Source organism: Tilletiaria anomala (genome assembly GCF_000711695.1).
Source record: "Tilletiaria anomala UBC 951 chromosome Unknown K437scaffold_54, whole genome shotgun sequence".
In the NCBI taxonomy this organism is placed as follows: domain Eukaryota; kingdom Fungi; phylum Basidiomycota; class Exobasidiomycetes; order Georgefischeriales; family Tilletiariaceae; genus Tilletiaria; species Tilletiaria anomala.
The window spans coordinates 1-21,626 of NW_013546968.1; the positions used below are offsets into that span (position 1 = coordinate 1).

Consider the following 21,626-nt stretch of genomic DNA (forward strand, 5'->3'; position numbering starts at 1 on the left):
CGCGCAAAGCGGCGCAGCGAGCGCAAGGTTGTCAACCGCAAGTCCAAGCATGGACGCCATGGCGGCAGCAGCTCGGACCAGCAGCAGCAGCGCGCGCATGCACAGGCGCAGCACCAGCACTATCGGCAGCAGCTAACGGCGGCGGTGGCCAAGGAGCGCGCTGCGTACCACGACGACTCGGATGATTCGCGCATTCACACGCACTCAGACAGCGGCAGTGGCGGGTACCACCTCCCCTCGGACGCACCCCCGACGCTGCTCGCCGCGGCTGCCCTCATTGCCGCTGCACAGGTGGCCGTCAAGGACGAGCATGATATGCAGATGGGCATGGACGGCGCAGACGCAGGCGCGCCGGCGCACGCAAGTACGGCTGACTCGTCTTTGTCGCTACTCAGCACCTCGTCTTCGCCGCTCCTTACGCCCCTGTGTTACGAAGACATGGACGCAGAGGAGGCAGGCATCTACGCGCTGCACCTCGGCACACTACCCGACCCCATCGAGTCGCTGCGCAATGAGCTGCTCAACCCGACTGAGCTCAGGTTCTACTGCCTCCCGCTCGAGGTCGCGGCGCACATGAAGACGCTCGCGCATGCCGAGGCGAAGAACAGCGCGGGTGCGTCCCACCTCCCGGTGCAACCGCAACATCAGCACCAGAATCAACTGCATCAGCATCAGCACGCGAAAGCTCCATCTTCCCCGTCCGGCGCTTCAGCGCCCGACAGTGGACAGAGACGCCAGGCCATGGAGGCGCAGTACGTCTCGCTGCGCACGCTTGAGAAAGACTGGGACGAGTGGCGTTGGGAGACGATGGAGAGCGGCGATGTCACTGTGAGCTTGTCATCTTTGTCGGCGGCGGCGTCGGAGCTCTGGCCGTCGTACCAGCGTTCTCCACAAGCGAGTAACAAACGGAGCGAGGATGCAGCGTTGCCTACAACAGCAGCAGCAGCAGCTTCATGACTGCCGCTAGATTGTGATGGTGGATTTTGGGGATATGTCTTTTCCGCCCTTTCTCTTTTCTCTTTACGCTTGCCTTTACACTTTTTCCCTTGTCATTTGTCACCTTCGCAACAACGCATTTCCCTCGCCTCATCTCACCACGTCAGACTTCACTGCTGTCCGACGCACGCTATCTATGCACGCATGGTCCTTTCCCTCTGACCTGCCACCTGTCGGTCTCGTCGCAACGGGATATAGTACCTTCTGTTCTCATCTCTCCTCTCCTTGACTCTACTCTTGCATCTCGCATGGCCCACGGCCGCACACGGCACAGCTGCCCCGTGTATTGCCTGCTGCTGCTGCTGCTGCTGCCGCCGCTTGGTCTATTGTATGATATGCCATACCTACACACATGTAACATGCTCCCTTTTCTCTGCCACCTCTGTCGAATTTGCGCCAGCGTGCGTGTTAACCGGCCCTGTCTCCAACCTGCAGAATTGTGGGCGCACATCTACATTGTAGGCTCCGAGGCTGGCACCGCGAGGCAGGTCTACCGCTCTGTTGCCGCACAGCTACGCCTTCGGTAGAACAAACTTTCTGCCCCCACGCGCTCGGTCGCGGACCGTCACGTCGGACTGCAGGCGCGCGTTCAGTTTCCATGGCGTCGCGCACAGCTGCGTCTCCGTCGTCTGTGGCGGCTGCGCCAGACCCTTCTCGCCGCTGCTGCTGCTCGCAGGGAGAGAGGGGGGTTATGATGCGAGGACGTGCTGACGCTCGAAGGTAAGCTGGTGCGGACCCGCTTGGGGAGGGACGCTTGTTATAGCCGCACCACTTGGTGGTGTGAGTAGAGCAGGCGTGTGCGCATCGGCCCTCTTTGCACGTTGCAATTTGTTCCCCGCCGGCGGCGGTTGGAGCCGACGCGGACACAAGGGAAGATCGATGCACAAGAGACGAGTGGAGTGGCTGGTGGAGGAGTGGGTGTGAGGCAATAGAAAGCTTATGTAATCGATGAGACTATAGCAAAGCCATGTGGGACTAATGCATAGGCGAAACTGCCAAGGTGCCAAGACCTGTGGGGGGGGAGGGCGGGTGAAGGGAGGATGTGCATTGGCCCATCCAAATTTCCCCCTTGGAGAGAAGGACATCTCGCACTCAAACTCATCAAAAGCGGGACGGACGCCTTTATGATAAGAGCCAGCTGAACTCGCCGCACGCATCCCTCTCCCGCTACATGTGCACGTGCTGCAGACAAGGATCACCCGCACGCCAACTCTGCAACACACGTGGATAAGATGCGCTCCTCCTCCTCTTCGCGTGTGCCGATTCCCTTCCGGGCAGCCATGCTAGCCACAACGCTGCTCCTGGTGGCGGTCTCAACGACGACAGGCGCGCTCGCCCAGTCGGCACCCGGCACCATTCCGCTCAACGCGGGCGCAACCTGCCCGCAGCAGACGGCCGACCAGATCGTCAACTGCCTCGCCGTCATCGAGAGCGACGAGGCGGCGCGCCCCGGCGGACCATGCACGTCGGAAGACTGGGCGTGCATCTGCAATGTCAGCGCCCGTGTATAGTGTATGCATGCATTTCGACTCGTCTTCTCATCTCATTTTTCCCCCTTTGGCATCTCCTCCTCGCTTGCCTGCAGAAGCAGCAAGGTCTGATCGCTTGCTGGGCCCCCTGCTACGGCGCGCAGCCGGCAGACCAGGTTAACTACAACAATGTGCGCGTGGCGAGTGCGCATCTGCTTTCCTGTTCCATCTTGACACTGACATGTTCCGCCTTTGCCCCGCTCGCTACATGGCCCATCGGTCCTGTCACCTGCGAGCCCATCAGGCCAACTGCAATGGGCAGCACGGCGTGACGAATGCCGCGGCGAACAACGGCGTCGGTGCACAGTACTCGGGCAGCCCCATTACGACGACGGCAGCCGTCAGCGGCTCGACCGGCGCCATCCCTACAACCTCATCGTGAGTCAGCTGGTTTCCCTTGTCTGGCCACTTGTATCAAAGGCATGCACGCGCGCCGTGCTACTGCTTTGTCATGTACAGACAGGACGTGGGGAATCTGCGTGCAGCGCTGATCGGCTTTCCCTCGAAAATTATCACCCAAGTAGCTCCTTGGCAAGCCCTACATCCAGTGCTGCTCCCACCACACCTGCTGCTTCTACAGCTGCAACAAAAACAGCTTCGCCTGCCAGCAGCGACAAGGCAAACGCAGCCGCGCACCAGCACAGCTGGTTCATCGCTGTTACCGCAGGAGCAGCTGCTGCTGTAGTCTTGCCGCTTGCACTCCTCGCTGCGTGAGATGCATCTGCATCGAAAGCCTGCGCACATACCAGTCTATGGCTCAGACGCTGCGAAAACGCACGCACCACAATAAAGGACAACTTGCAAATGCTTTTTGCCTCTTCTTCCATTCCAGGACCGTGCTGATGATGGTCGGTGTGTGTATGATACAGTTGGCAACAGAGCCTAGAGAATTGCAGATTCTACACTTATCAACAGCATGCAGAGGAATATCAGCTAGCTAGTTAGAGCGGATGGACGCACAGCGGCACGGACGGCGGGTGGGCGGGCAGTGTGCGGGAGTAGACTTTGGTCTTCTGAGGGGAAATTGTCCATGAGAAAGAGTGTGTGGCGAGGATCGATTGGAGAGGCGCGCGCGGTCCTCACATGTCGATGGAGTGCTGCCATGCATATGCCGATGGTTAGCGCGCGTGAAAGTGGTGGATCTTGCCGTGAGGCAGGCGGGTAAGCAGTGGCGACGCGGCTGAGCGCAGCGTCTCGCAAAGCAGTAAAGCCAACAGCAAGCAGCCGGGTGCCCTGGCTAATATGCATGACAGGTGACATCGACGGGGCTGCGGATTACCTCGACCGGGTCGTCCTCTGCATCGCAAACTCCAGGCCTGGCATTGCCGTCCCTGAGCTTGTCGGCGCCGGCGGACTCGAGCGGATCGCTCAGGCGCCGCTTGTGCGTGAGCAGGCTCGGCAGCGTGGGGCGCCGCTGGAGGTGGCCCTTGTTGGGCCCGCGCTTCTTGGCGCCACCTGTCCCCTGCTGCTGAGCAATGCGCGTCGCAGAGCGGAGCGGCGAGGCGGGCAGCGACCCGATGCCGAGATTGCCCGCGGCAGAACGTGCGAAATTGTCATCGTTGGCGGCAGCAGCGGAAGAACAGGCGGCTGGGATGCCCTCGGAAAGGGCTAGCGGATGCAGACCGGGGCCGGAGCGCTGGCGCACAGCCAACTTCCAATGCGCAATCGAATGCGTCGACGGTGAGCGCACCAGGCCAAAGTCCTCTGCGCGCAGCGCGAGCGCCGCCCCGGCCTCGCCAGGCGTCAAGTCAGGTAGCACCCGTGTCGCCCCCATGCCGCCTCCCTGACGCGCCTTGGGATCCGCGCTGGTGTTCGCATCCGCATCGGCACCCGCATCTTCCCACTCTTGCGGCGTGGCCGCATCGCAGAGCATGAGGAAGCGCTGGTGGCGCAGCTGGCGCTGGACGGCGGGGCGGGCGATGCGCATGTGGTGGTATATGTCTGCAATGCAAGGGAGCGATCGATCAGCATGCGCTCGTGCGCAAGGCCTTCCCGGGAGGCAGAAGCAATGCTGCCGCTGCGAGCATGGCGCTTCGCCCGCACAAACTCACAAATCGCAGCAAGGACGGTGACGATGGCGGTGATGACGAGGACGGAGTACTTGATGATCTTATCCGTGTGCCTCTCGGTCTTGTAGCCGGAGATCTTGATGGCAACGCCGACGTAGACAATGGCGGCCTGCTTCGGCAGGCTGAGGACGGCGGCAAGGGTGAAGATGCCTATGCTCATGCCGACGGTCGCGAAGATGGCCGTGGTGAAGTGTCCGGGGATGGCGGAGAGGCGCGCCATGAGGACGACGACGAAGCCGCCGTCGCGGATAATGCGTGCGAGGCACGCATAATCGGTGCTCTTGCGTTCCATCTTGCGCGCCCTCCCGCGAAGGCAGGTCTTGAACGCGTAAAAGTTGCCGATCTCTCCCAGCAGCGTACCAAGGGCGACAATGCCGAGGGCGACGCTGAAACTCCAGACGATGCCGCAAAGGATCGCGATGACCTCGTGCCCAAAGAGCGGCGGGAAGGAAACAATGAAGAGGATGACAACGGGGAGGATCCAGCCCCACCAGGAGCGCTTGAGGTGATGCGACGTTGGCTCGAGCAGCTTGACCAACGACTTGTGGTACACCGCCGTGAAGATAGCGGAAGCGGCGAGCAGCACGAGCAGCACGTACCACGGCACATACCGCCACTGCAGGAAGACGCGCCAGTTGCGGATCGCCCACGAGATTGAGTTGAGCAGCGAGCTGTTTGGGTCGTCCAGGTCGACGGGGAACATGTCGGCAATTGCGCGCTGCTCCTCGTTGAGCAGGTGCCGCTCCGGCGCCTTGTCCTCATACACCCCCGAAGGCGCCGGGCGCATCATCTGGACCTGGCAGCCGCCGCCACCATCATCTTCGTCATCGTAACCGTCCGCCGACTTGTCGCCGGTGCCAGCGTCGGCGTTCTGCAACTTAGCCTTGCTGGAGAAGCTGTCGAAGAGGGACGAGATGGCCGTCACTGTGCTCCGTGTGGAGGAGCGGGCGCACGACCCGTTTCGAACGCCGCCGCCGCCGGCTGCTGGCCTGCAGTCGCTGCTGTGGCAGTTGTCCGCCTCGGATGCGGTGGCGGTCATCATCGTGGCTGCGCTGGGATTCTTTGCATCGATATCACGTCGACCGCCCCTCGCCGCTGCTAACGGCGCAGGTGCAGCGTGGTACGAAGGCGGCGGGGCGCACACGGACCGGTGTTGCGGGGTGCGGTCCAGCGCATTGGGTCTGTCACTGGCGGCGTCCACCGTGCCTGCTCCGTTTCCTCTTCTGGCGTCGTCGACGGCATGCGCGGCGATGACGGTCGCGGGCGACAGCGGCCTCTGCTCGGGCGGCAGCGCGGCAAAGACACCGCCGTCGCTGACCTCGGAGCAGTACGAAGGCAGGTGCGCGCCGAGCGGCGGTCGCATACAGCTGGTGTTGCTACTGTTACAACTGCTGGCGTCTACTGGCTCCTGCGCGTAGCCCGACTCGAAGAGGGACGAAGACGCGGGGGCACATGTCGGCAGCAAAAGCATGTTGGCCGGGCCCGTTGACTCGCGCGAGGTGGTCGGACCGAGCAAGAATGCTCCAGACCCGTGTGTACGTGGGCTGCTGTCGCTGTCGCCGCCGCTCGCTACGCCGTCAGACGTCGCGGGCATGGAGCTCGGCTGCTTGCCGGCGTGCATCGTGGCTGTCGAGCTGCAGCGGACGATGACGTGCGCTGCACGCGCGGCAGCTCTGCTCTGCTCTGCACTATACTGGTGTCTATGAAGTGGGGGTGACGCTTAATGGAGACGATGGGGAGCAGCGTGAGCGAGGGCGAACGTGCAAGAACCGCTGGCGTGCCAATGTCAATGCGGGTTGCTAGTATAGTATGCAAACAACCACACACATGCGCTCGCCAGAGGTGTTGCCGCGTGTGCACCGCCTGCGGATGGTGTATGCTGCTGCGTGCGACGTGCGTGATGGCACGTGCCCGTCTCTGCACAGCGGGGGAGGCGGACCATGCCTTGCAGAGGTGGATGAATGGGACGGGTTGCGATGCGGCGGTGGCTAGAATGAGAATGGGTGTGATAGTGACGGGGTGGCGAGTTCATTGAGTATCGCCGCTTGTGTGCGTCGTACTCTCCTATCCGTTGTGCCAGTGCCAGTGCCAAGCACCAGCGCACAGACTCATCTCCCCCGATCGGCTTGGGGTTTGGATTTGGCACGGCATGCACAACGTTGCGTCCAACTCTCCTCTGGGGCGGCCCTGGCGTGAGAGAGCAGCGCAGTCTGCCCCCATGTGGCGTGCAGCAGGCTCATTGTGCACCATCACGCTACCTGCGTAGTGCCGAGTAGTGTGGGATGGAGGGGAGTGGAGTACGCTCCAATGCCGCCACTCCAACACCGTTTGTCGCTTCGGCTCGCCCCCCGTGCCCCTGCTTGTGCCAAATGTGTCGGCATCTGCGTCTGCCACGTTGCACGCCCTTGGCGGTCAGTTGCCACTCAGAATGCCATCCGCAGGGTCACCGGTGTTCCGCGACCCGGATTGTTGGGAACAGTGCGTGTATGGTATACTATATATATATATTCCATATCGATCGTTGGTTCTTGTGCTGCTTCCTTTACCCACATCGCATGTCCAGTGGACAGGCAAGGAAGACGTGCTCCCTGCAGTTCGTCAACACGACCACCACCCCAAAAGCACAGCACTGCATGTCCTCGCTTCTCCTTTTCCCACATGTAGCGTACCCGCATGCACACCAACCATCGAGTCACTGATCAGTCAAATTAAAAAAAAACATGCACACGGCGCCGAGCTACATGGGCATATGAGATGCACAACAATCCGACCAAGCGGGCGGAAAACAAAACAGAGAGAGCGTGTGTACGTGCGAGTTTGCTAGCATGCAAGCAAAAAGGGAAATGAGGCGCACAGAGCCCAAACAGCCTCCATTCAGAGACACGAGGGCAGTCGGAGGCGCCGGTGTGGATGTGTGGATGTGTAGCAACGAAGAGCACACCGCGTTGCATGCTACACGCGTTACCGCCCCTGCTACTGCTGCGGCTGTGTGATGTTCCCCTCTTGCGAATCGCCAAGACGAACCCAGCTACCACCGAGCACGCCGCTGTTGGCGCCTGACGCCGAGCCGTGCTCGACGCTGCTGTTGCTGTTGCCGTTGCTCACGTAGATTGCAGCGCTACTGCTGCTGATCTCGCTCGGCCCGCTGCTCCTGAACGCACCCGCCCCCGCTGGTTGAAGGAGGCGGCTGCTGCTGCTGCTGTGAGGCTGCGGCCCAAACCACGGGCTGCCAGCCGCGCTCCAGCGCGCATCCTCCTCTCCGTCCGCTGACGAGCTAGGCGCAGAATGCAGCACAAAGCCCTCACTGTCGTTCCCGTTCTCGTCGCTATCGCGCTCGCGCTCGCCGTCCCTTTGGCGCGCACGCAAGCCATAGCCTCCACCACTACCACCACCGTCACTACTGCCTTGCAGCTCGTCCCCGCTCGAGCAGGACGGCGCCTCCAGCTCGCCGCCAGCGTGCGACGGTGTGCTGCTCGCGGGCGTCGCGGACGTGCCTCCGGGAGTTGGCAGCGCCTCCTGCTGCACAGTGCGCAAGCGCTGCTGCAGCGCTACTGGGACGCTGCTGCTGCCTCCTGCCCGGGAGTCAGACGCGCTAACCGACGCATGAGAACGCACGAGCTGCTGGCTGCTAGCATTGCTGCCGCCACATGTGTCCGAGGAGCCGCTCCGCCTGCTCCGCCGGCTGCGCCGTGCGCCATGCTGCGCGATGAGTGTCCGCACCCATACGACTGGCGCTGCTTCCCACGCCCTGCAGAACCGAGCATGGACAAAAGTCGGGACGTAGCTGTGTGCTAGCGCACGCCACGCAGCGAGGCTCGTCGGTGCCCGCACCACATACCGCTTCTTGAGTGCTCGGCCACAGTCTGCCGCAAGGACCAGGTCGACGACCCTGTTCTGCAGCCGGACGGTGTGCGCGTCCTTTGTTTGCCACGTACTGCTGCTGCTGCCGCCACCAATGCTGGCGGAAATCGATCGTTGCACCGACGGGCGCACTGGGCTCGTGGGGCCAAACGTCGTGCCGCCTGCCGCGGCGAAAGGATGCACAGGCGGCGGGGACAGCAATTCGATTTCCAGCACCGTCATCCGCACAGGACGGCTCTGCACCGCACTGCTGCCCGTGATCTCCCCGCGGAGGGCATCTGCGCCCGCGAGAGCCGCCTGCGAGACCATGCGGTGTGTCGCGCTCGTGCCGCTGCCGACCTTGGCAACGAGCGAGATGATCGTCACGGGCGACACGCACTCGGGGTTGGCGCTGTACATGCGCTTCTGTGCGATGCGCACCTCGGGAAGCAGCGCAGAGATCGCTGCGAGCGGGCCCACAACGTGCTGGTCCATCGCACGGGAGAGCGCCATGGCGCCTGCGCTGCTACCCCTGTCCGAGGTGATCGAAGCCGGCACGGTCCCAGGCGCAGGAAATGAGATAAAGCTGAGCGCATTGACGATGCCGATCAGCGTGACATTATCACCTGGCCTTGCAAATGGGTCTCCAGCGGCGGTAAGCGGAAAGCGAAGGGCGAGCGTCGAGTGCACCTCGGACGCAAAGCTGGTGATCGAATCAGGCATCGCGGTCGGCTCAAAGTGACGCACGGCAACATAGCCCCGTGATGACGGAAGAAGCTGCGAGTCAAAACTCCTGAGCGAGGCTGGGTTACTGACGGAGGCAATGACGATCAGGCCTTGAGACGCGAGTGCCATCAGCACCGCTCGCCCGATGGCGGTGTCCGCACCGAGGATGACTGGGCAAAGAAAAAAGTGATTGACGATCAGTATATCAGTTACGCTACTCGAGTTGCAGAAAGGACGCACCAACTGCCTCTCTCCGTATGCCATTTCGTACTCGTGCTGGCCGCCTTGTTGGCTTTCCCCTTCCCGTGAGCGCTGTCAACCTGTTGAAACGCTGAGGGTGGCAGCGATACGCCAGTCCAAGTCCGACCACGGCGATCGCGATTCCGCTTCCAATTGCATATTTATAACCCTTCACCCACCCTGTAATCCTTTCCAGCCTCGTGGGTGGTGGTGGTGGGGGAGGCGGCGGCTCGATGCGAGAAAATGAGGGCAAGTGCTCCTCAATCGTGTCCCTCAGCGACGGGAGTGAGACGTTTGGCAGCGCCGGCGGGCCATACTTGGTCAGCTGTTCGTACAGTACTTCTGAGTAGCTGTATACCGTTTCTGAGATCCTGTGTGGGAGGCCATACTGCAGAGTGGTCCCGAGAAAGATTACGTGCGTCAGAACGAACCAGCTGCGCACGGAGCGAACTCGCCGCGCAACGACAGCTCCGCACGCACCAGGTTTCGAGGCCACTGCTCCTCCAGCCACTCTTCAAGCTCGGCCAGGCTCGGCATCTTGCAAAGTATGCACGCGAGTCGAGGAGCGACTCAGCTTGTGCTGTTGTTCAGGTAGGGCGGCCTGGCGGACTTGAGTCATCATCAGACCATGTTGTGGTATGTACATGGTACAGCGTGGTTGGGGGGGCTGGGGTGGCGCGTCCTGATCACTGCGTGGTGCGCGAGTGCGATGCCTTTCAACTCGTGGTGACGTGACCGCAGCGCGGCGGTGGCACATGCAAATACAGCACACGTGCAGAGTTTGCAGACGCTGGACGGCGGACGCGGCGCATCATCCCCAACGACTGTGAGCCTATGAATAAAGGAGGGTTGAATAAAGTAGGGTTTTGCAGCTTGGTCCCATGTGTGTATGTATGTATGGTCAGCCAGCTTCACCACCATCGATGATCTGTGATCTAGGCGCCAATCGAGTGGGAGTGCACTTCCCAGTCCCACATCACGGACAACGGTGGACACCAAAACGGCATGGCAGCTCGTGGTGCAAAGGCGCTGTCGAACTGAATCGAACCCTTCTCCCGGCCCCCCTCCCTCTCCGCCTAGACAGAAAGAGCCTCTCACGCCTGTCGTGTTCCTGGAATCCCTTACCAGACATGGCCGCCGGACCAACATGGGACGACATCTTTGCGGCCGTGAAGAGCGGTACGTCGTGGCTAGCTGGCCCAATGCCTGCTAGCGTTAGTCTTGGATTACCATCAGTATTTGTGCGAGAGTCTGACATGCGCCCTCATATCGCATTTTGTATCTGCTTGAATCCTGATGCCTTCTGCTGGTTTCCAAAGATCCACCATCGCCAAGGGAAAGCAAGGTGCCTGGATGGTACAAGGATGACCAGAACGTCGCGGACTTCGGCCCGGCGCCACTCGACGACGACGTGCGGATACTGGAGTGCCCGGACTGTTCAAAAACGGTGCTGCAAGAGGCTTTTAGCTTCCATCAGAGTACGTAGATGCTCGTGTCACTGGTTCCATCGGTCAGATTGCTGACACGGTACTTAACACGCGCAGAGAACTGTCAGTTGATTCGTGATATCAGAGAGGGAGTGGTGCCCGTGTCCGTGCTGGACCCTGTCCTCAAGCAGTCCACAATAGGTATGTGCTCCCTTCCTCCTGAATGCCCACTCTCTTTCAAGCGGGGCATACAAGCTCACACGACCGTGAACCGCCTACTCTGCACTGAAAAGTGCTGGATGGCAGCGATGAAGACGAAGATGATGAACCGCTATTTGGCAGTGGTGCAAAACGCAGATTCTCGCAACTAGACGACCGCGAGGCAAAACGCAATGCGAAAAAGCAGAAGCTGAAGAAGAAGGGCCGTGGCTATAGAGGTAGGCGGTTGTATAGCAGACTGCCTTCTGCACACAGGGACTGACGTATGAGAACCGACTTTTGCTCTCTCTCTCAATCCGCAGGCCCACTTGATGTTGACAGGCAGTGTGGCGTGATATCCGAGAAAGGCCCGTGTCTGCGCTCTCTAACGTGCAAGTCGCATAGCATGGGCGCGAAGCGCTCGGTGGAGGGGCGATCGCGTCCCTATGACGAGCTGCTGTTCGAGTGGCAGAAGGCGACCAACCCGGCTTTTGTCGCCAAGCTCGAGGAGAAGGAGCGCGCCGCGGCTGAAGCCGCTGAACAGAAGAAGCTAAAGCTGGAGCAAAAGGCGGCAACCAAGAAGCAGAAGAAGGCCAGCGCTGCAGCCGCAGCCGCTGCTGCTGCTGGTGCCGCAGTTGCCGCAGCGGGGGGCGACGCAGCGGCGATTGCCGCAGCCGAGAAGGCAGCAGCTAAGGAAGCTTCGTCCGGCGGGAGTGACAAGACGAGTGCGGCCGCAGTCGCTGCAGCAGCCGCTGCAGCCGCCGCGGACGACCCTGATGCGGACATGTACACGCAGGGCGCCGGCGATTCGGACGTCGAGCACGAGCTGCATGTGATCCTTGAGGCGCTGCGGCGCGCCAACGCGCAGCCGCGCATGTCCTGCGCGCCGTTAGCGCAGCGGAGCCAATCCAGCACGTTCTCCGCGCGATCGCACTGTCTCATGCAGTATCGCTCGCTGATTCAGAATGCTCTGCGCGGGCATAGCGCCAGCGTAGTCGCTGACCGCAGCACCGTGCTCGCACGGCGGTAGGCTCGCATCTCGCTACTCCACATCACTTTCGTGTACCTCGCTCATTTCCCAGTACCCACTTGCAACTATATCACACCTGTATTATGTCAGCAGCATATTCGATACCATATCTCCACAGCATGAGACGAAAGGCAGGACGATCGCTCCCACAAACACAGTCCTGATTTCTTTTCTTTCTGATTGAATGCAATGCTTGCGAGATACATTTGTTAAGAAGCGTAATGGGCCGCTCCAGCGTGCGCCTGAACGCTTTTCGGGATGACAGGTTGGTGATCGGAATGGAATGCTGATGTGGAATAGGAGTGATGATTAGGGACGATTGCTGCGCTCTCGATTTCTCTTTTGTGATATGATTTGATTTCACCTGTTGTTCCGAATAGCACCGCTTTGCGGATTCGTTCATGCATTTGAACATTTTTTTCGATTATCCGAGTGGGAGAATGTGAAGAGAAGTGGTGATGCGAACGTGTATCTTGTGCTCTGCTTGCGAGCATATGCAAATTGTTGCCGAGTCGAAAAGCCATTTCGACACATACCTAGCAGGCAGCCTCCGCTCGTCTGCCTCTGAAGATGGTTACGCGCACGCATCAAGCGTCATCGTGCCCGTAGTCAGGCAAGACCTGCTCGCAGATCGCCTCGTGCACCAAGCCGCCGGCGCCAAAGCCACGCGAGAGACGCGCGTTGAAGCGCTTGCCCTGCCGCCCGCGCGTCCGCTCCTCCTCTTCTTCGTCGTTCTGATTCTGGTCATTATCGTCATCGGCGCCAAACAGGGCGTCGCTGGGCGCTTCACTGTCCAGGCCGAGTGGGACAGCTGCGCTGGGTAGGCCGCGATCGCTGCCCCGTGATGCAATGCTTCCTGCTGCTGCTGCGGCGTCGGACGCTGCTCGCGAGCGCCGGCGGTCGCCGCGCCTGGGTGGACTGGGACTGCGTCGACAAGAAGAAGAGCGAGGACCGCGCGCTTTAGACCGTCCTCGCGGGTCGCCTTGCGCTGCTTCTACAACCGCCACTGCCGCAGCCGCCGCTGCTTCTTGCGCCCGCTGCATGCCTGACAAGTCGCGTAAGGGAGAAGGAAGCTCGACTGGCGCAGTTCCAATGCTTCGGCCGGTGCTGCCGGCGCTAGCAGACGACGCGCTGTTGTGCTTCGTCAGCCCCCGCACCGTGGTCGGCACCAAGGCAAGTGACGGTTGCTGCTGGAACGAGTCAACGTCGCAGCCGCCGCTCGAGGTCGATGTCAGCAGGATGACCGAAGCCATGGAGGGGGAGACTTGCAGCGGTACGGTTGCAGCATGCGCCACGGTCGGTCGCCGGGGTGTCAACCCGGTGGAACGCGACGACCTCGACGACAGGACTGAGTCGGATGACATACGACTGTGCCAGCTTGCGCGCCCTGCGGGTGATTCATGGCGTATGGTGACGGCAGTGGTGGTGACGGTGGCTGCTGTGATGTTCGAGGCAGATGTCGATGGCTGCGCCGTGGCAGGTCCAGCGCTCCGGGAACCCCGGTCGGTGTTAGGGAGAGTGACCGTCTGCGACAGAGGCGAGCGACGGTGCGCGGGAAACCCCGGCTGCTCGAGCTCGAATCCGGAGGAGCCAGGCGAAAGATCGCCGCCGGATAGGTCAAGGTCAGAGGTGTCCGAGCCGCTGCCATTAGGTGTGACTGGCTTGCTCTTCCTGCCGTATGTATTGCAGCTGTCGCTGTTGCTGGCACCGAGAGCATTAGCAGGTGACTTTGCGCCGATATGCGTCCTTCCACCTGTGCTGACTTTGTTAATCGCTGCAAGCACCGGGCTGGAGAAGAGGATGGGCGCAGGCACGTTTGTACTGCTTGGCCGCCGTGTGTAGCGCATAAAGCTAGCCAGCGTCGAGGGCGTCGGCATTGTCTCTGCCAGCTGTCGCTGTTGCAGTTGCTGTTGCTGTGTATGCTGACGGCCAGCATGGGGTAACTTTTGCATGCCCTTCATCTCTGCATGCAGCGAGGGAGGAAGCATGAGTGCGGACGGCTCGCCCATGGCATGCGCATGTGGTGCACTCGAAGCCCACAGGTTGGGCGACGGTGTTGCCGGGTCTGGAGATTCTTCCTCTGACAACGAGGACCGACTCGAAGACGATGAGCTTGAACGGTGCTGTCGGGACTGTGTTGAATGATGCTGATGCTGATTCTGTTGCTGCTGCTGTGGAGATATAAGACAAGGCCTCGCAAATGGATAGGCCCACCTTGCCATGCTTTGCTTCGATGGTTGCCGGCCCGAGCGCGGGAGTACATGCGTTGATGAGCCGGAGATGGATGCAGAGCGGGACATGAATGTGGGCGAAAGCGGGGCTGAAGTGTCTGCGCTGGCGAGATTGTGGTGGCTTGTACGTACCATTGGTGATCCGAGCGTACCTGCGGCAGTCAATGGAAGTGCAGTGTAGCGCAGTGTATCGAGCTGGTCCACCCCGTTGGTCGACAAACCCCAGCTCGTGTCAAGTCCCAAAAGGGTGGAGCCCCCACTCGACGATGAGGGATTGACAGCGGTCCCTGGAATCGGAGCGAAAGCCGACGGTGACACGCTCGTCGACGAGATGTGCCCTGCTAATGTGAGGGCATCGTGAGCGAGATTCTGAGAGGCGAGTTCATCCTGATGCCTGCAGACCTGAGAGCAGTACAGGCTGCCTGCCGTCTTGACTGGGTTGGAGCAAACGCTGCAGAGCTCGTCATCAAGCCAGGTCGCTCCTTGTGCAGTCGAGGTGCCATCTTTGTACTGATCGTGCGTCTGTGAAGCGACTGAGTCAATGGAGGATGATCGATTTCGTAGTTTGACTGCGCGCTGTAAGCGGCACTGCTGCTTGCTTTGTTGTAGTCTCTGTTTTGCGCTGGCGAGTGGCGGAGCGACAAGGCCATCATCCCAGCTGCCCGCGGCGTGCACCACTGCAGTCGCCGCGGCCATGGCGGGAACCAGGGGAATTGAGGAGGGGGTCGAGGATCACGGTTGCGTCGCTGGCGGGAATGCCATGTGCCGTCGAGCGCAGCGTGCTGTTGGAACGATGGACGTGAGAGAAGAAGAACAAGGAGGGGTGAGGAGAACTGATGGGAAGAGAACGTGGAAGAGGAAGAAGAAATGGTCGATGGCTACTTGACCACCTCTTAGTTAACCCCAGGTGGGAGTGTTCGTTATGGCCGTGGTCCGTGTTCTGTACAATATACAACAAGGGGAGGAGTCATTGGCAATCTTGTCCCATCACACTGCGCCCGTGCCAGATCTTCGCGGCTGTTGAAGCTCATCTGATCGCTGCACAAAAGGGCACAAGCAGAGTACATTATTATCGTTGTTATAATCTTTTTGGCCATGGAAGCTTGTATGTGCTCAGCAGCAGCAACAGCAGGAGGCACTGAGTCAGCAGACAGTTGATAGCCCACAAGATCAGTGTCTCTCCCCAGTCTCCATATCTCCTCTCCTCCCTGTGGCCTGTGCCGTCCCTGCAAAAAGAGGGTCCCTTAATCGCGTCTTCTTCATCCAACCAGAGGAGTCTCTAGGGTGGCCGCGGCGCACGCCACTCTGCGCCACGTCATGCCACGCCACAGTGCCGGCCTGTGCCGTCTATGCCTAACCCTGAGCCCTTAATTGCGCAAAGCAGCAGATTCATCGTCAGAAGGAAGATGACGAGAGTGCATCGCGGCCAAACGCCAAAAATTACGACAGAGGGTCGTGGGCAACAAGCAAGAGCCAAGCATAACCGGCGGGGTGCCGCGGACCGCCTATCCGGCTTCAGGAAATACGGCGGGCACACCGAAAGTCATTCCCGCCGATGCGCGGCTGTGCCCACTGCAGAGCTGCGTCACTATGACCCTCACCTTGCCTCCGCCCTCTATCAATCACATCAATTGTGGGCGTCCCCTTTCAACATGCTGATGATGCATGCACGCCACTGCGCAAGTGTGTGATGTCTGGTGTGATGATCTCTTTCGGTGCAAACTGCAAGAGGCGCAGCCAAGAAAGCACGTTCTTTTCACCTGGTCGTATGGCCTTTGTGTAGAACGAGCAACGAAATTACGAAAGACCCCAAAAATGATCGAAAGAGGAGACTACACAGGGAGTTTCCTTGCAGTTCGTTGCAGTTCCCTGCAGTTCCGAAGGCACCCACCAACGTATCTGCCATGTGGCGCCCTTTTCTACGTGCTTCTGGCTGCAGAACGTTCGCAAAGTTGCGGGCTCTCGCCTCGGAGCCTTTTTGAGATTTGTCCCTCTCCAATCTCCATATCTTTCTTCCATGCGTGCAAACAACGAAAGCTTATTTCTCTGTCCAAGCCGCCAGCGAGCGAATCCCTGTGTGTCCTTTGTGCTGCCTGCATGGTCGCATCTTCATTGCAAGTGATGGAAGTATGGGACCGATGAAGAGCAAATATAAGGCGTCGATAGCGCGATCTTTTGCCGACTTGCCTTAGCTTGCAACACAAAGGTGCGTGCAGCAGAGCAGAAGGGAACAAAGAAATATGCGCACTGCACAGCACAGCACAAAAAGAACGAAATGGGAGCCGACGAATACAAGTGTCAGATTGCGAATACGGACGGCCCAAGCTTCTGTTCTTTTTGAAATTCAAGCGAGGGTCTACTCGATCGTCACACTGCTTTTTGCACTCTTAAGTCAGATTCAGGGAGGGAGACGATGAAACACGCTGAGACATACCTGCCACAATAAAGGCATACATGCACAAAGGTACAATCGACCACCATATTTGCAGTCGGCAACTAGTTGCCAGACGTTCATCACGAAGACGAAGATATGGCAAAAGGGGACGGCCTATACGATGGAAGATGGATGAGGTAGAATTTGAATTGCGCAATGGATAGAAGGGACCGGATGGACCATGGTCAGCATGCCAGCTGGAAGCGCCGAGCTTCGGCAAGTTCCTTTCGTTTTCTTGAACGAGCGCAAGTGGGTTCTGCCCAGCATTTCCGTACTACACAAGTTGTGCTGCCCTTCCTCAGTACCCTCGCTCGGATCTGCCGGACTATAATGTTTCTCCCGGCGAGGCAGTGCGTCCAGCGTAGCAAGGCACATAGCGACCAATCCCTGCCATTTTGAGTGCTTGCGGTGGCAAGAATCACGAGCTTCTCCACGTCCACTCGGTACATAGGTATGTACAGCAAAGACTCCTTGGAATCGATAGGCACGCTCTCTCCCAGAAGTCCTCGTGTGTCGGTGTCTGAGTTCTGGTAGGGAGCTCACTTCGGTACCTCGACCCTTGAACTTATGTTAAATGCTAGGCTCAGGCGGGCCGTCTGCTGGGTCTGTCTGAGCGGAGAGGCAAACACAAATAGTACACACGATAAGTGAAGCCATTCAGCGGTGCGTCCCGCTCCGTATAATAAGATATCAGATGGCCTGGCAGCTTCCATACGATAGCCACTGCGTCATAGACGCTCTGTGTATCACATCAACTTCCACATCAGATATTTGCAAACATCCAGACCGACCCCTGTTGGGTTGATGTAGTCGTAATCGATTACCCATACTATGTACACACCTACTGTGATGAGCAGGAATTTGACTGTCCTTGTAGCAATTGACCTTTATCGGACAACCGGTCAGTCGCCATCTTTACTGATCCTTCTATACCTGCTCGTCAGTCCAGCCACGGGTTGCCTCATCAGCCCGGTTGAGCTCAGCATCTGGGCTGTATGGCGTGATATCCAGAAGTCGTGACTTGGGCACTGATGTCGCTGTTCACAGATTCTCTGATCAAAGAATGGATACTGAATGATTGGATCGCTCGGTCAGACTGCCGACCACGCCGGCGTTCGGCAGCTCGAAAGTCTCCTACCTATGTGGCTACCATGCAATTTGTGACACATGCTCTGCTTCGAATGCTTGGAACACACGCAGGATTTGCTTTTCATCACACAAAATTAAGATTGATTATTACTCTTTGATGCTAGCATTAGCAGCGAGATTATGTAGACCCACAGCAGCGGAAACTTGCACGCACATGAAAGTCATTTCTTAGTGCTGCGAAAGACTCTCTTAGCACCTTGCAACTGCAATATACTTCAGTTCAGTTCCTTTCAATGTCCCGGCACCAATAAGCACTCTCGGAGATGTAACTAGAGTCTGACCCGTAGGATATGAAGTATAGGATCAAACAGGGGAGTAATCGGACAAGCGGCGCGCTTTAGCAGACTCTGCTTAATTTCGATCGTGCTTAGGTTACAGTAAGGGCATGTTTGCGAGTGCACACCCCTTGATGGAAGAGAGAGAAGGCATGACAGATCGAGAAGCATATACGTGGTACCACTAAGCCGAATGACGACTAAGGGCCTACCCGCCCGACGCTCTCCTTCAAAATGCGTGCGTGCTGAAGTGACGAGTCGAGAACTAGAAATGGTGGAGAACGTGCCCTCATTCTACGCCTGCGGTCCGCTCCTCTCGCTATGCGTTCATTGTCAAGATAGAGAAAGGTAGCGACTTTGCGATTTACTCGCGTGGACCACCACGGCCGACGCCACCGGCGTAGCGGGGACGGAACTCGCCCGAGGGCGCACTGTCCTTCTTGTCGCCAGCGTCACGGCGGCGGTACTCGCCACGGTCCTCCCCGCCAAAATCGCGGCGCGGGGGAACGTAAGCGCCGGAGCTCGGAGCTTCGCGTTGAGGGCGAGCAGGGCGTTTGTGGGTAGCCGGGACAATTTCGGCGGGAAGGTGAAGGTACTCCCGGAGGTAGTTAAGGCCCTACAAACGCAGGAGGAATCGTCAGATATGAAAACCTAAAACGGTGGCCAGCATGATAACTCACCTCCTCAGTAAGCGTGTAAAAGTACCACTGCCAGCTGAACTGAGTTTTGACGAAGCCCTTGGAAGTCAGCGACTGGCAAGCCTTGACGACCTCAAGGTTGGGAATATCGAGCTCTGGGTGCTTGATCTCGAAGTTCTTGGGGGCAACCATGACGCCCTCCTTGAACAAGGAGCTGTAAATAAGCTTGCGGTTCTCCTTTGAGATAATCATCTTGGCAATAGTAGGAGCTAAGGAAGAACAATTTAAGACGTCAGTCTTGAATGCTTCTTGACCAAATTGAGCGCCCTCTGAATCAAAGAAAAATACGAGGACGAAGCACGACATGTATATGTCCTCCATCCTTCGTCAAGAACTGCGGAAAGCCCTGATGAGTGGCCGCAGCAGCGATGCCGCGCATGATTTAGCGATCTACTCCTCCCGCAATGACCATCCCCCTTTGCGCCTTCTTGCATGTCCATTCGAGGCACCTAATGCCCACTGCATCCTTTATCGAGATCCTGGTGCAAAAAGACCCTGGCCATGCGCTCGAATCTTGGCGTACCATCTAGCCTTCGGACAGCGATGTTCCTTCCCATGCTTTGCCGAATGCTTTGAGCCACGAATCCATCCCCTGCTTTTTCGCTCGCCCCGTTTTCTTCAATCTTCTAGTTCTGCAGCCAAATACACACCTTGTCTGACCGATTGTCCGATGAATGAACCTGGCGAAAACAGCAGGAACCGATGAAAGGTAGCGAAGAACAAGTGACTTGAAGCCGTGGTTACCGTGCTGCTGGCACACACCTACGAGGCGGCGCGGAGCCATCCGCAGCGCTTTTCATTCAGCCACATTCACCACCACCCACACACTTTTTGTGTGACCCGCCTTTCCGCCGCCCGCGAGCCTGCCATTGCCTGGCCACAGCATCTCTCTCCGTGTGCGTCCACTGAGTCTCGCTACACAGCTTGCTTGCATTTGACATACTTCACCTTCAATGCTACCATTGGCCCTATTGTAACCCTCAATCACCAAATTCGCCAAGATGGGTAAGGTTCACGGATCCCTCGCTCGTGCCGGTAAGGTCAGTAGTTGCAGCTTACTCGAAGAAACGATGTTGCTGGATGATGAGCCGACCGCTGACGATGACTATTGCTCTTGTCGCCATTGATTTATGATATCTACGTCAACAGGTCAAAGGCCAGACGCCTAAAGTCGAGAAGCAAGAAAAGGTGTGTCATTCTTGAAAATTGGGTTTAAACTAAACTCAAGCTGATGCATTATTTTCACCATGATGCAGCGCAAGCAATCAAAGGGCAGAGCGCACAAGCGTGTCCTCTACAACAGGCGGTAAGTCTTGCACAACCCACCTTCTGCCTTCGCGCGCAATTGAGATCGCAGCTGCAAGATTAATGTGTCACGGGAATGGATCACCATGGGCAATAGGACGAGATGGTTTGAAACTGGCTTGGATGCTATGCAGGAGCGGGAAGTGCCCCCAAAGCTACTGCGCACAGCGTTCAAGTCGATGACGGATCATGATCGGAGTACGATGGAATCTGGGCACGGGCTTGCATATGAGTGCTTTGCGGATGGGCCGCATCTGCATTCACACTCATCGCTGCAGTGCTTTCGCATTGCACCTTGAATAGTTAAGTGTAAGCGGAAATGCAAGTAGAAGTATGTGCCCGTTTTGCAGTCACATCATATCAGCCCATGTGCTGGGGTGATGGCAGGGAAATGAGCACATGATGGTTGGACAGTGCGCGTCGGATTCATGCACCCATTCATGTGCTGGGATTCCATCTGTTGCTCCTTACCTACAGATAACAACGCACATACCTAGATGCGCTTGCTGACTGCGCTTGACCTTGACTTTTACAGATTCGTCAACGTTCAGCTTGGACCTGGCGGCAAGCGGAGGATGAACCCGAACACATAAGGGTGAGACGCCAGTTCGGGCAGGCACAGGGCAAGCAGGATATTGGAAATGCTCTTTATCCACCCGCATATTTTGCGTATCAAAGAGCAGCAGATGAAAGAATGATTTCATCTGTATATGACATGCGCCGCGACGTCCAAGCGGTCCTCATCAAGTGGCTCGCTTCACAGTCGTCAGCTCAGAATCCATCACCTTGGTTTGCTCTTGCAAGTCCCCCCTCAACGACATCGCTTCTCACAACACAAAGCCGTTTGTGTTGGTGTACATGTATTCGTTTCAATTGCATCTCTAAGCTCCACCCTTAAAGCATGCTGTTTGTGTTCGAAGCCGCAAACAAGCCCCGCTTGGATCGCCCCGGATGTTGTTTGTCATAGTTCGTGACATCTCTCAAAACAATGTTCTAGCATGTTCACAGTAGATCATTCCAGTGGTGACGTGGATACTTTACAACCAATATCGAGGATGCAAGCAACTATGGAAGGATGCGGTGAAATGAACAAAGCCCATTAAGGTGGCGCTGTGCATCGCCACTGAAGAAATGAAGCAAACTGGCGCCTTTGACGAAGAACATTCCTATCGGTGTGCGCTGCGCGAGACTGCAAGGTGAACCCAAAGAGAGCAATGTCATGGAGGACGATGGGTAGGCGGGTGGTGGAAACGAAATGAATTCACACGGAAAAAAGCCTGGCGAGCGTGACGTTGACCGAAGAGCGGAAAGATAGTCCGTTGCTGTTGTTGAGGGATGGAGTGGAAGGTTTGGAAGATTTGCTGCACGTAGGTGTAATACAGTCGAGGCCGGCTTTGGGAAGGATTGAATGAGAGGGTTGACATGACGACGATGGCGATGATGATGTTGAGAACAGGCTGACACGGTAGCTTCTATACT

General features: G+C 58.1%; 10 protein-coding genes across 10 annotated transcripts; 5 read left to right on the top strand and 5 right to left on the bottom strand.

The window, feature by feature from the left end:
- Positions 1-1,181, top strand: K437DRAFT_140767 (uncharacterized protein; the record flags this gene model as incomplete). Its single annotated transcript, XM_013387191.1, has 1 exon — positions 1-1,181. A coding segment is annotated over one exon (957 nt), but the record flags the coding sequence as incomplete, so codon positions are not given.
- An 892-nt stretch (positions 1,182-2,073) lies between these two features.
- Positions 2,074-3,439, top strand: K437DRAFT_257146 (uncharacterized protein). The gene is made up of 4 exons (XM_013387192.1): positions 2,074-2,489; positions 2,582-2,656; positions 2,770-2,903; positions 3,050-3,439. Exons 1-4 carry the CDS (start codon positions 2,277-2,279, stop codon positions 3,237-3,239), a joined length of 612 nt encoding a protein of 203 aa, XP_013242646.1. The 5' UTR covers positions 2,074-2,276; the 3' UTR covers positions 3,240-3,439.
- Positions 3,440-4,377: 938 nt separating this feature from the next.
- K437DRAFT_247945 (uncharacterized protein) lies at positions 4,378-5,297 on the bottom strand (the record flags this gene model as incomplete). Its single annotated transcript, XM_013387193.1, has 2 exons — positions 4,378-4,466; positions 4,577-5,297. Coding segments are annotated over 2 exons (810 nt in total), but the record flags the coding sequence as incomplete, so codon positions are not given.
- A 1,000-nt stretch (positions 5,298-6,297) lies between these two features.
- K437DRAFT_140814 (uncharacterized protein) lies at positions 6,298-6,751 on the bottom strand. Its single transcript, XM_013387194.1, has one exon. It carries the CDS (start codon positions 6,624-6,626, stop codon positions 6,381-6,383), a length of 246 nt encoding a protein of 81 aa, XP_013242648.1. The 5' UTR covers positions 6,627-6,751; the 3' UTR covers positions 6,298-6,380.
- Positions 6,752-7,567: 816 nt separating this feature from the next.
- On the bottom strand, positions 7,568-9,937 carry K437DRAFT_263305 (uncharacterized protein; the record flags this gene model as incomplete). Its single annotated transcript, XM_013387195.1, has 4 exons — positions 7,568-9,330; positions 9,401-9,480; positions 9,580-9,788; positions 9,881-9,937. 4 exons carry the CDS (start codon positions 9,935-9,937, stop codon positions 7,568-7,570), a joined length of 2,109 nt encoding a protein of 702 aa, XP_013242649.1.
- A 371-nt stretch (positions 9,938-10,308) lies between these two features.
- On the top strand, positions 10,309-12,170 carry K437DRAFT_257149 (SCA7-domain-containing protein). Its single transcript, XM_013387196.1, has 5 exons — positions 10,309-10,579; positions 10,720-10,878; positions 10,945-11,028; positions 11,121-11,264; positions 11,349-12,170. Exons 1-5 carry the CDS (start codon positions 10,531-10,533, stop codon positions 12,053-12,055), a joined length of 1,143 nt encoding a protein of 380 aa, XP_013242650.1. The 5' UTR covers positions 10,309-10,530; the 3' UTR covers positions 12,056-12,170.
- Positions 12,171-12,215: 45 nt separating this feature from the next.
- K437DRAFT_257151 (uncharacterized protein) lies at positions 12,216-15,316 on the bottom strand. Its single transcript, XM_013387197.1, has one exon. The coding sequence runs from the start codon at positions 14,980-14,982 to the stop codon at positions 12,643-12,645; it is 2,340 nt and encodes a 779-aa protein (XP_013242651.1). The 5' UTR covers positions 14,983-15,316; the 3' UTR covers positions 12,216-12,642.
- A 2,234-nt stretch (positions 15,317-17,550) lies between these two features.
- Positions 17,551-17,925, top strand: K437DRAFT_257152 (uncharacterized protein; the record flags this gene model as incomplete). The annotated part of the gene is made up of 1 exon (XM_013387198.1): positions 17,551-17,925. A coding segment is annotated over one exon (190 nt), but the record flags the coding sequence as incomplete, so codon positions are not given.
- Positions 17,926-18,508: 583 nt separating this feature from the next.
- Positions 18,509-19,034, bottom strand: K437DRAFT_225171 (uncharacterized protein; the record flags this gene model as incomplete). The annotated part of the gene is made up of 2 exons (XM_013387199.1): positions 18,509-18,760; positions 18,825-19,034. 2 exons carry the CDS (start codon positions 19,032-19,034, stop codon positions 18,509-18,511), a joined length of 462 nt encoding a protein of 153 aa, XP_013242653.1.
- Positions 19,035-19,843: 809 nt separating this feature from the next.
- On the top strand, positions 19,844-20,740 carry K437DRAFT_225169 (putative 40S ribosomal protein S30; the record flags this gene model as incomplete). Its single annotated transcript, XM_013387200.1, has 4 exons — positions 19,844-19,882; positions 19,992-20,030; positions 20,099-20,148; positions 20,683-20,740. 4 exons carry the CDS (start codon positions 19,844-19,846, stop codon positions 20,738-20,740), a joined length of 186 nt encoding a protein of 61 aa, XP_013242654.1.
- Between the last annotated feature and the right edge of the window lie 886 nt (positions 20,741-21,626).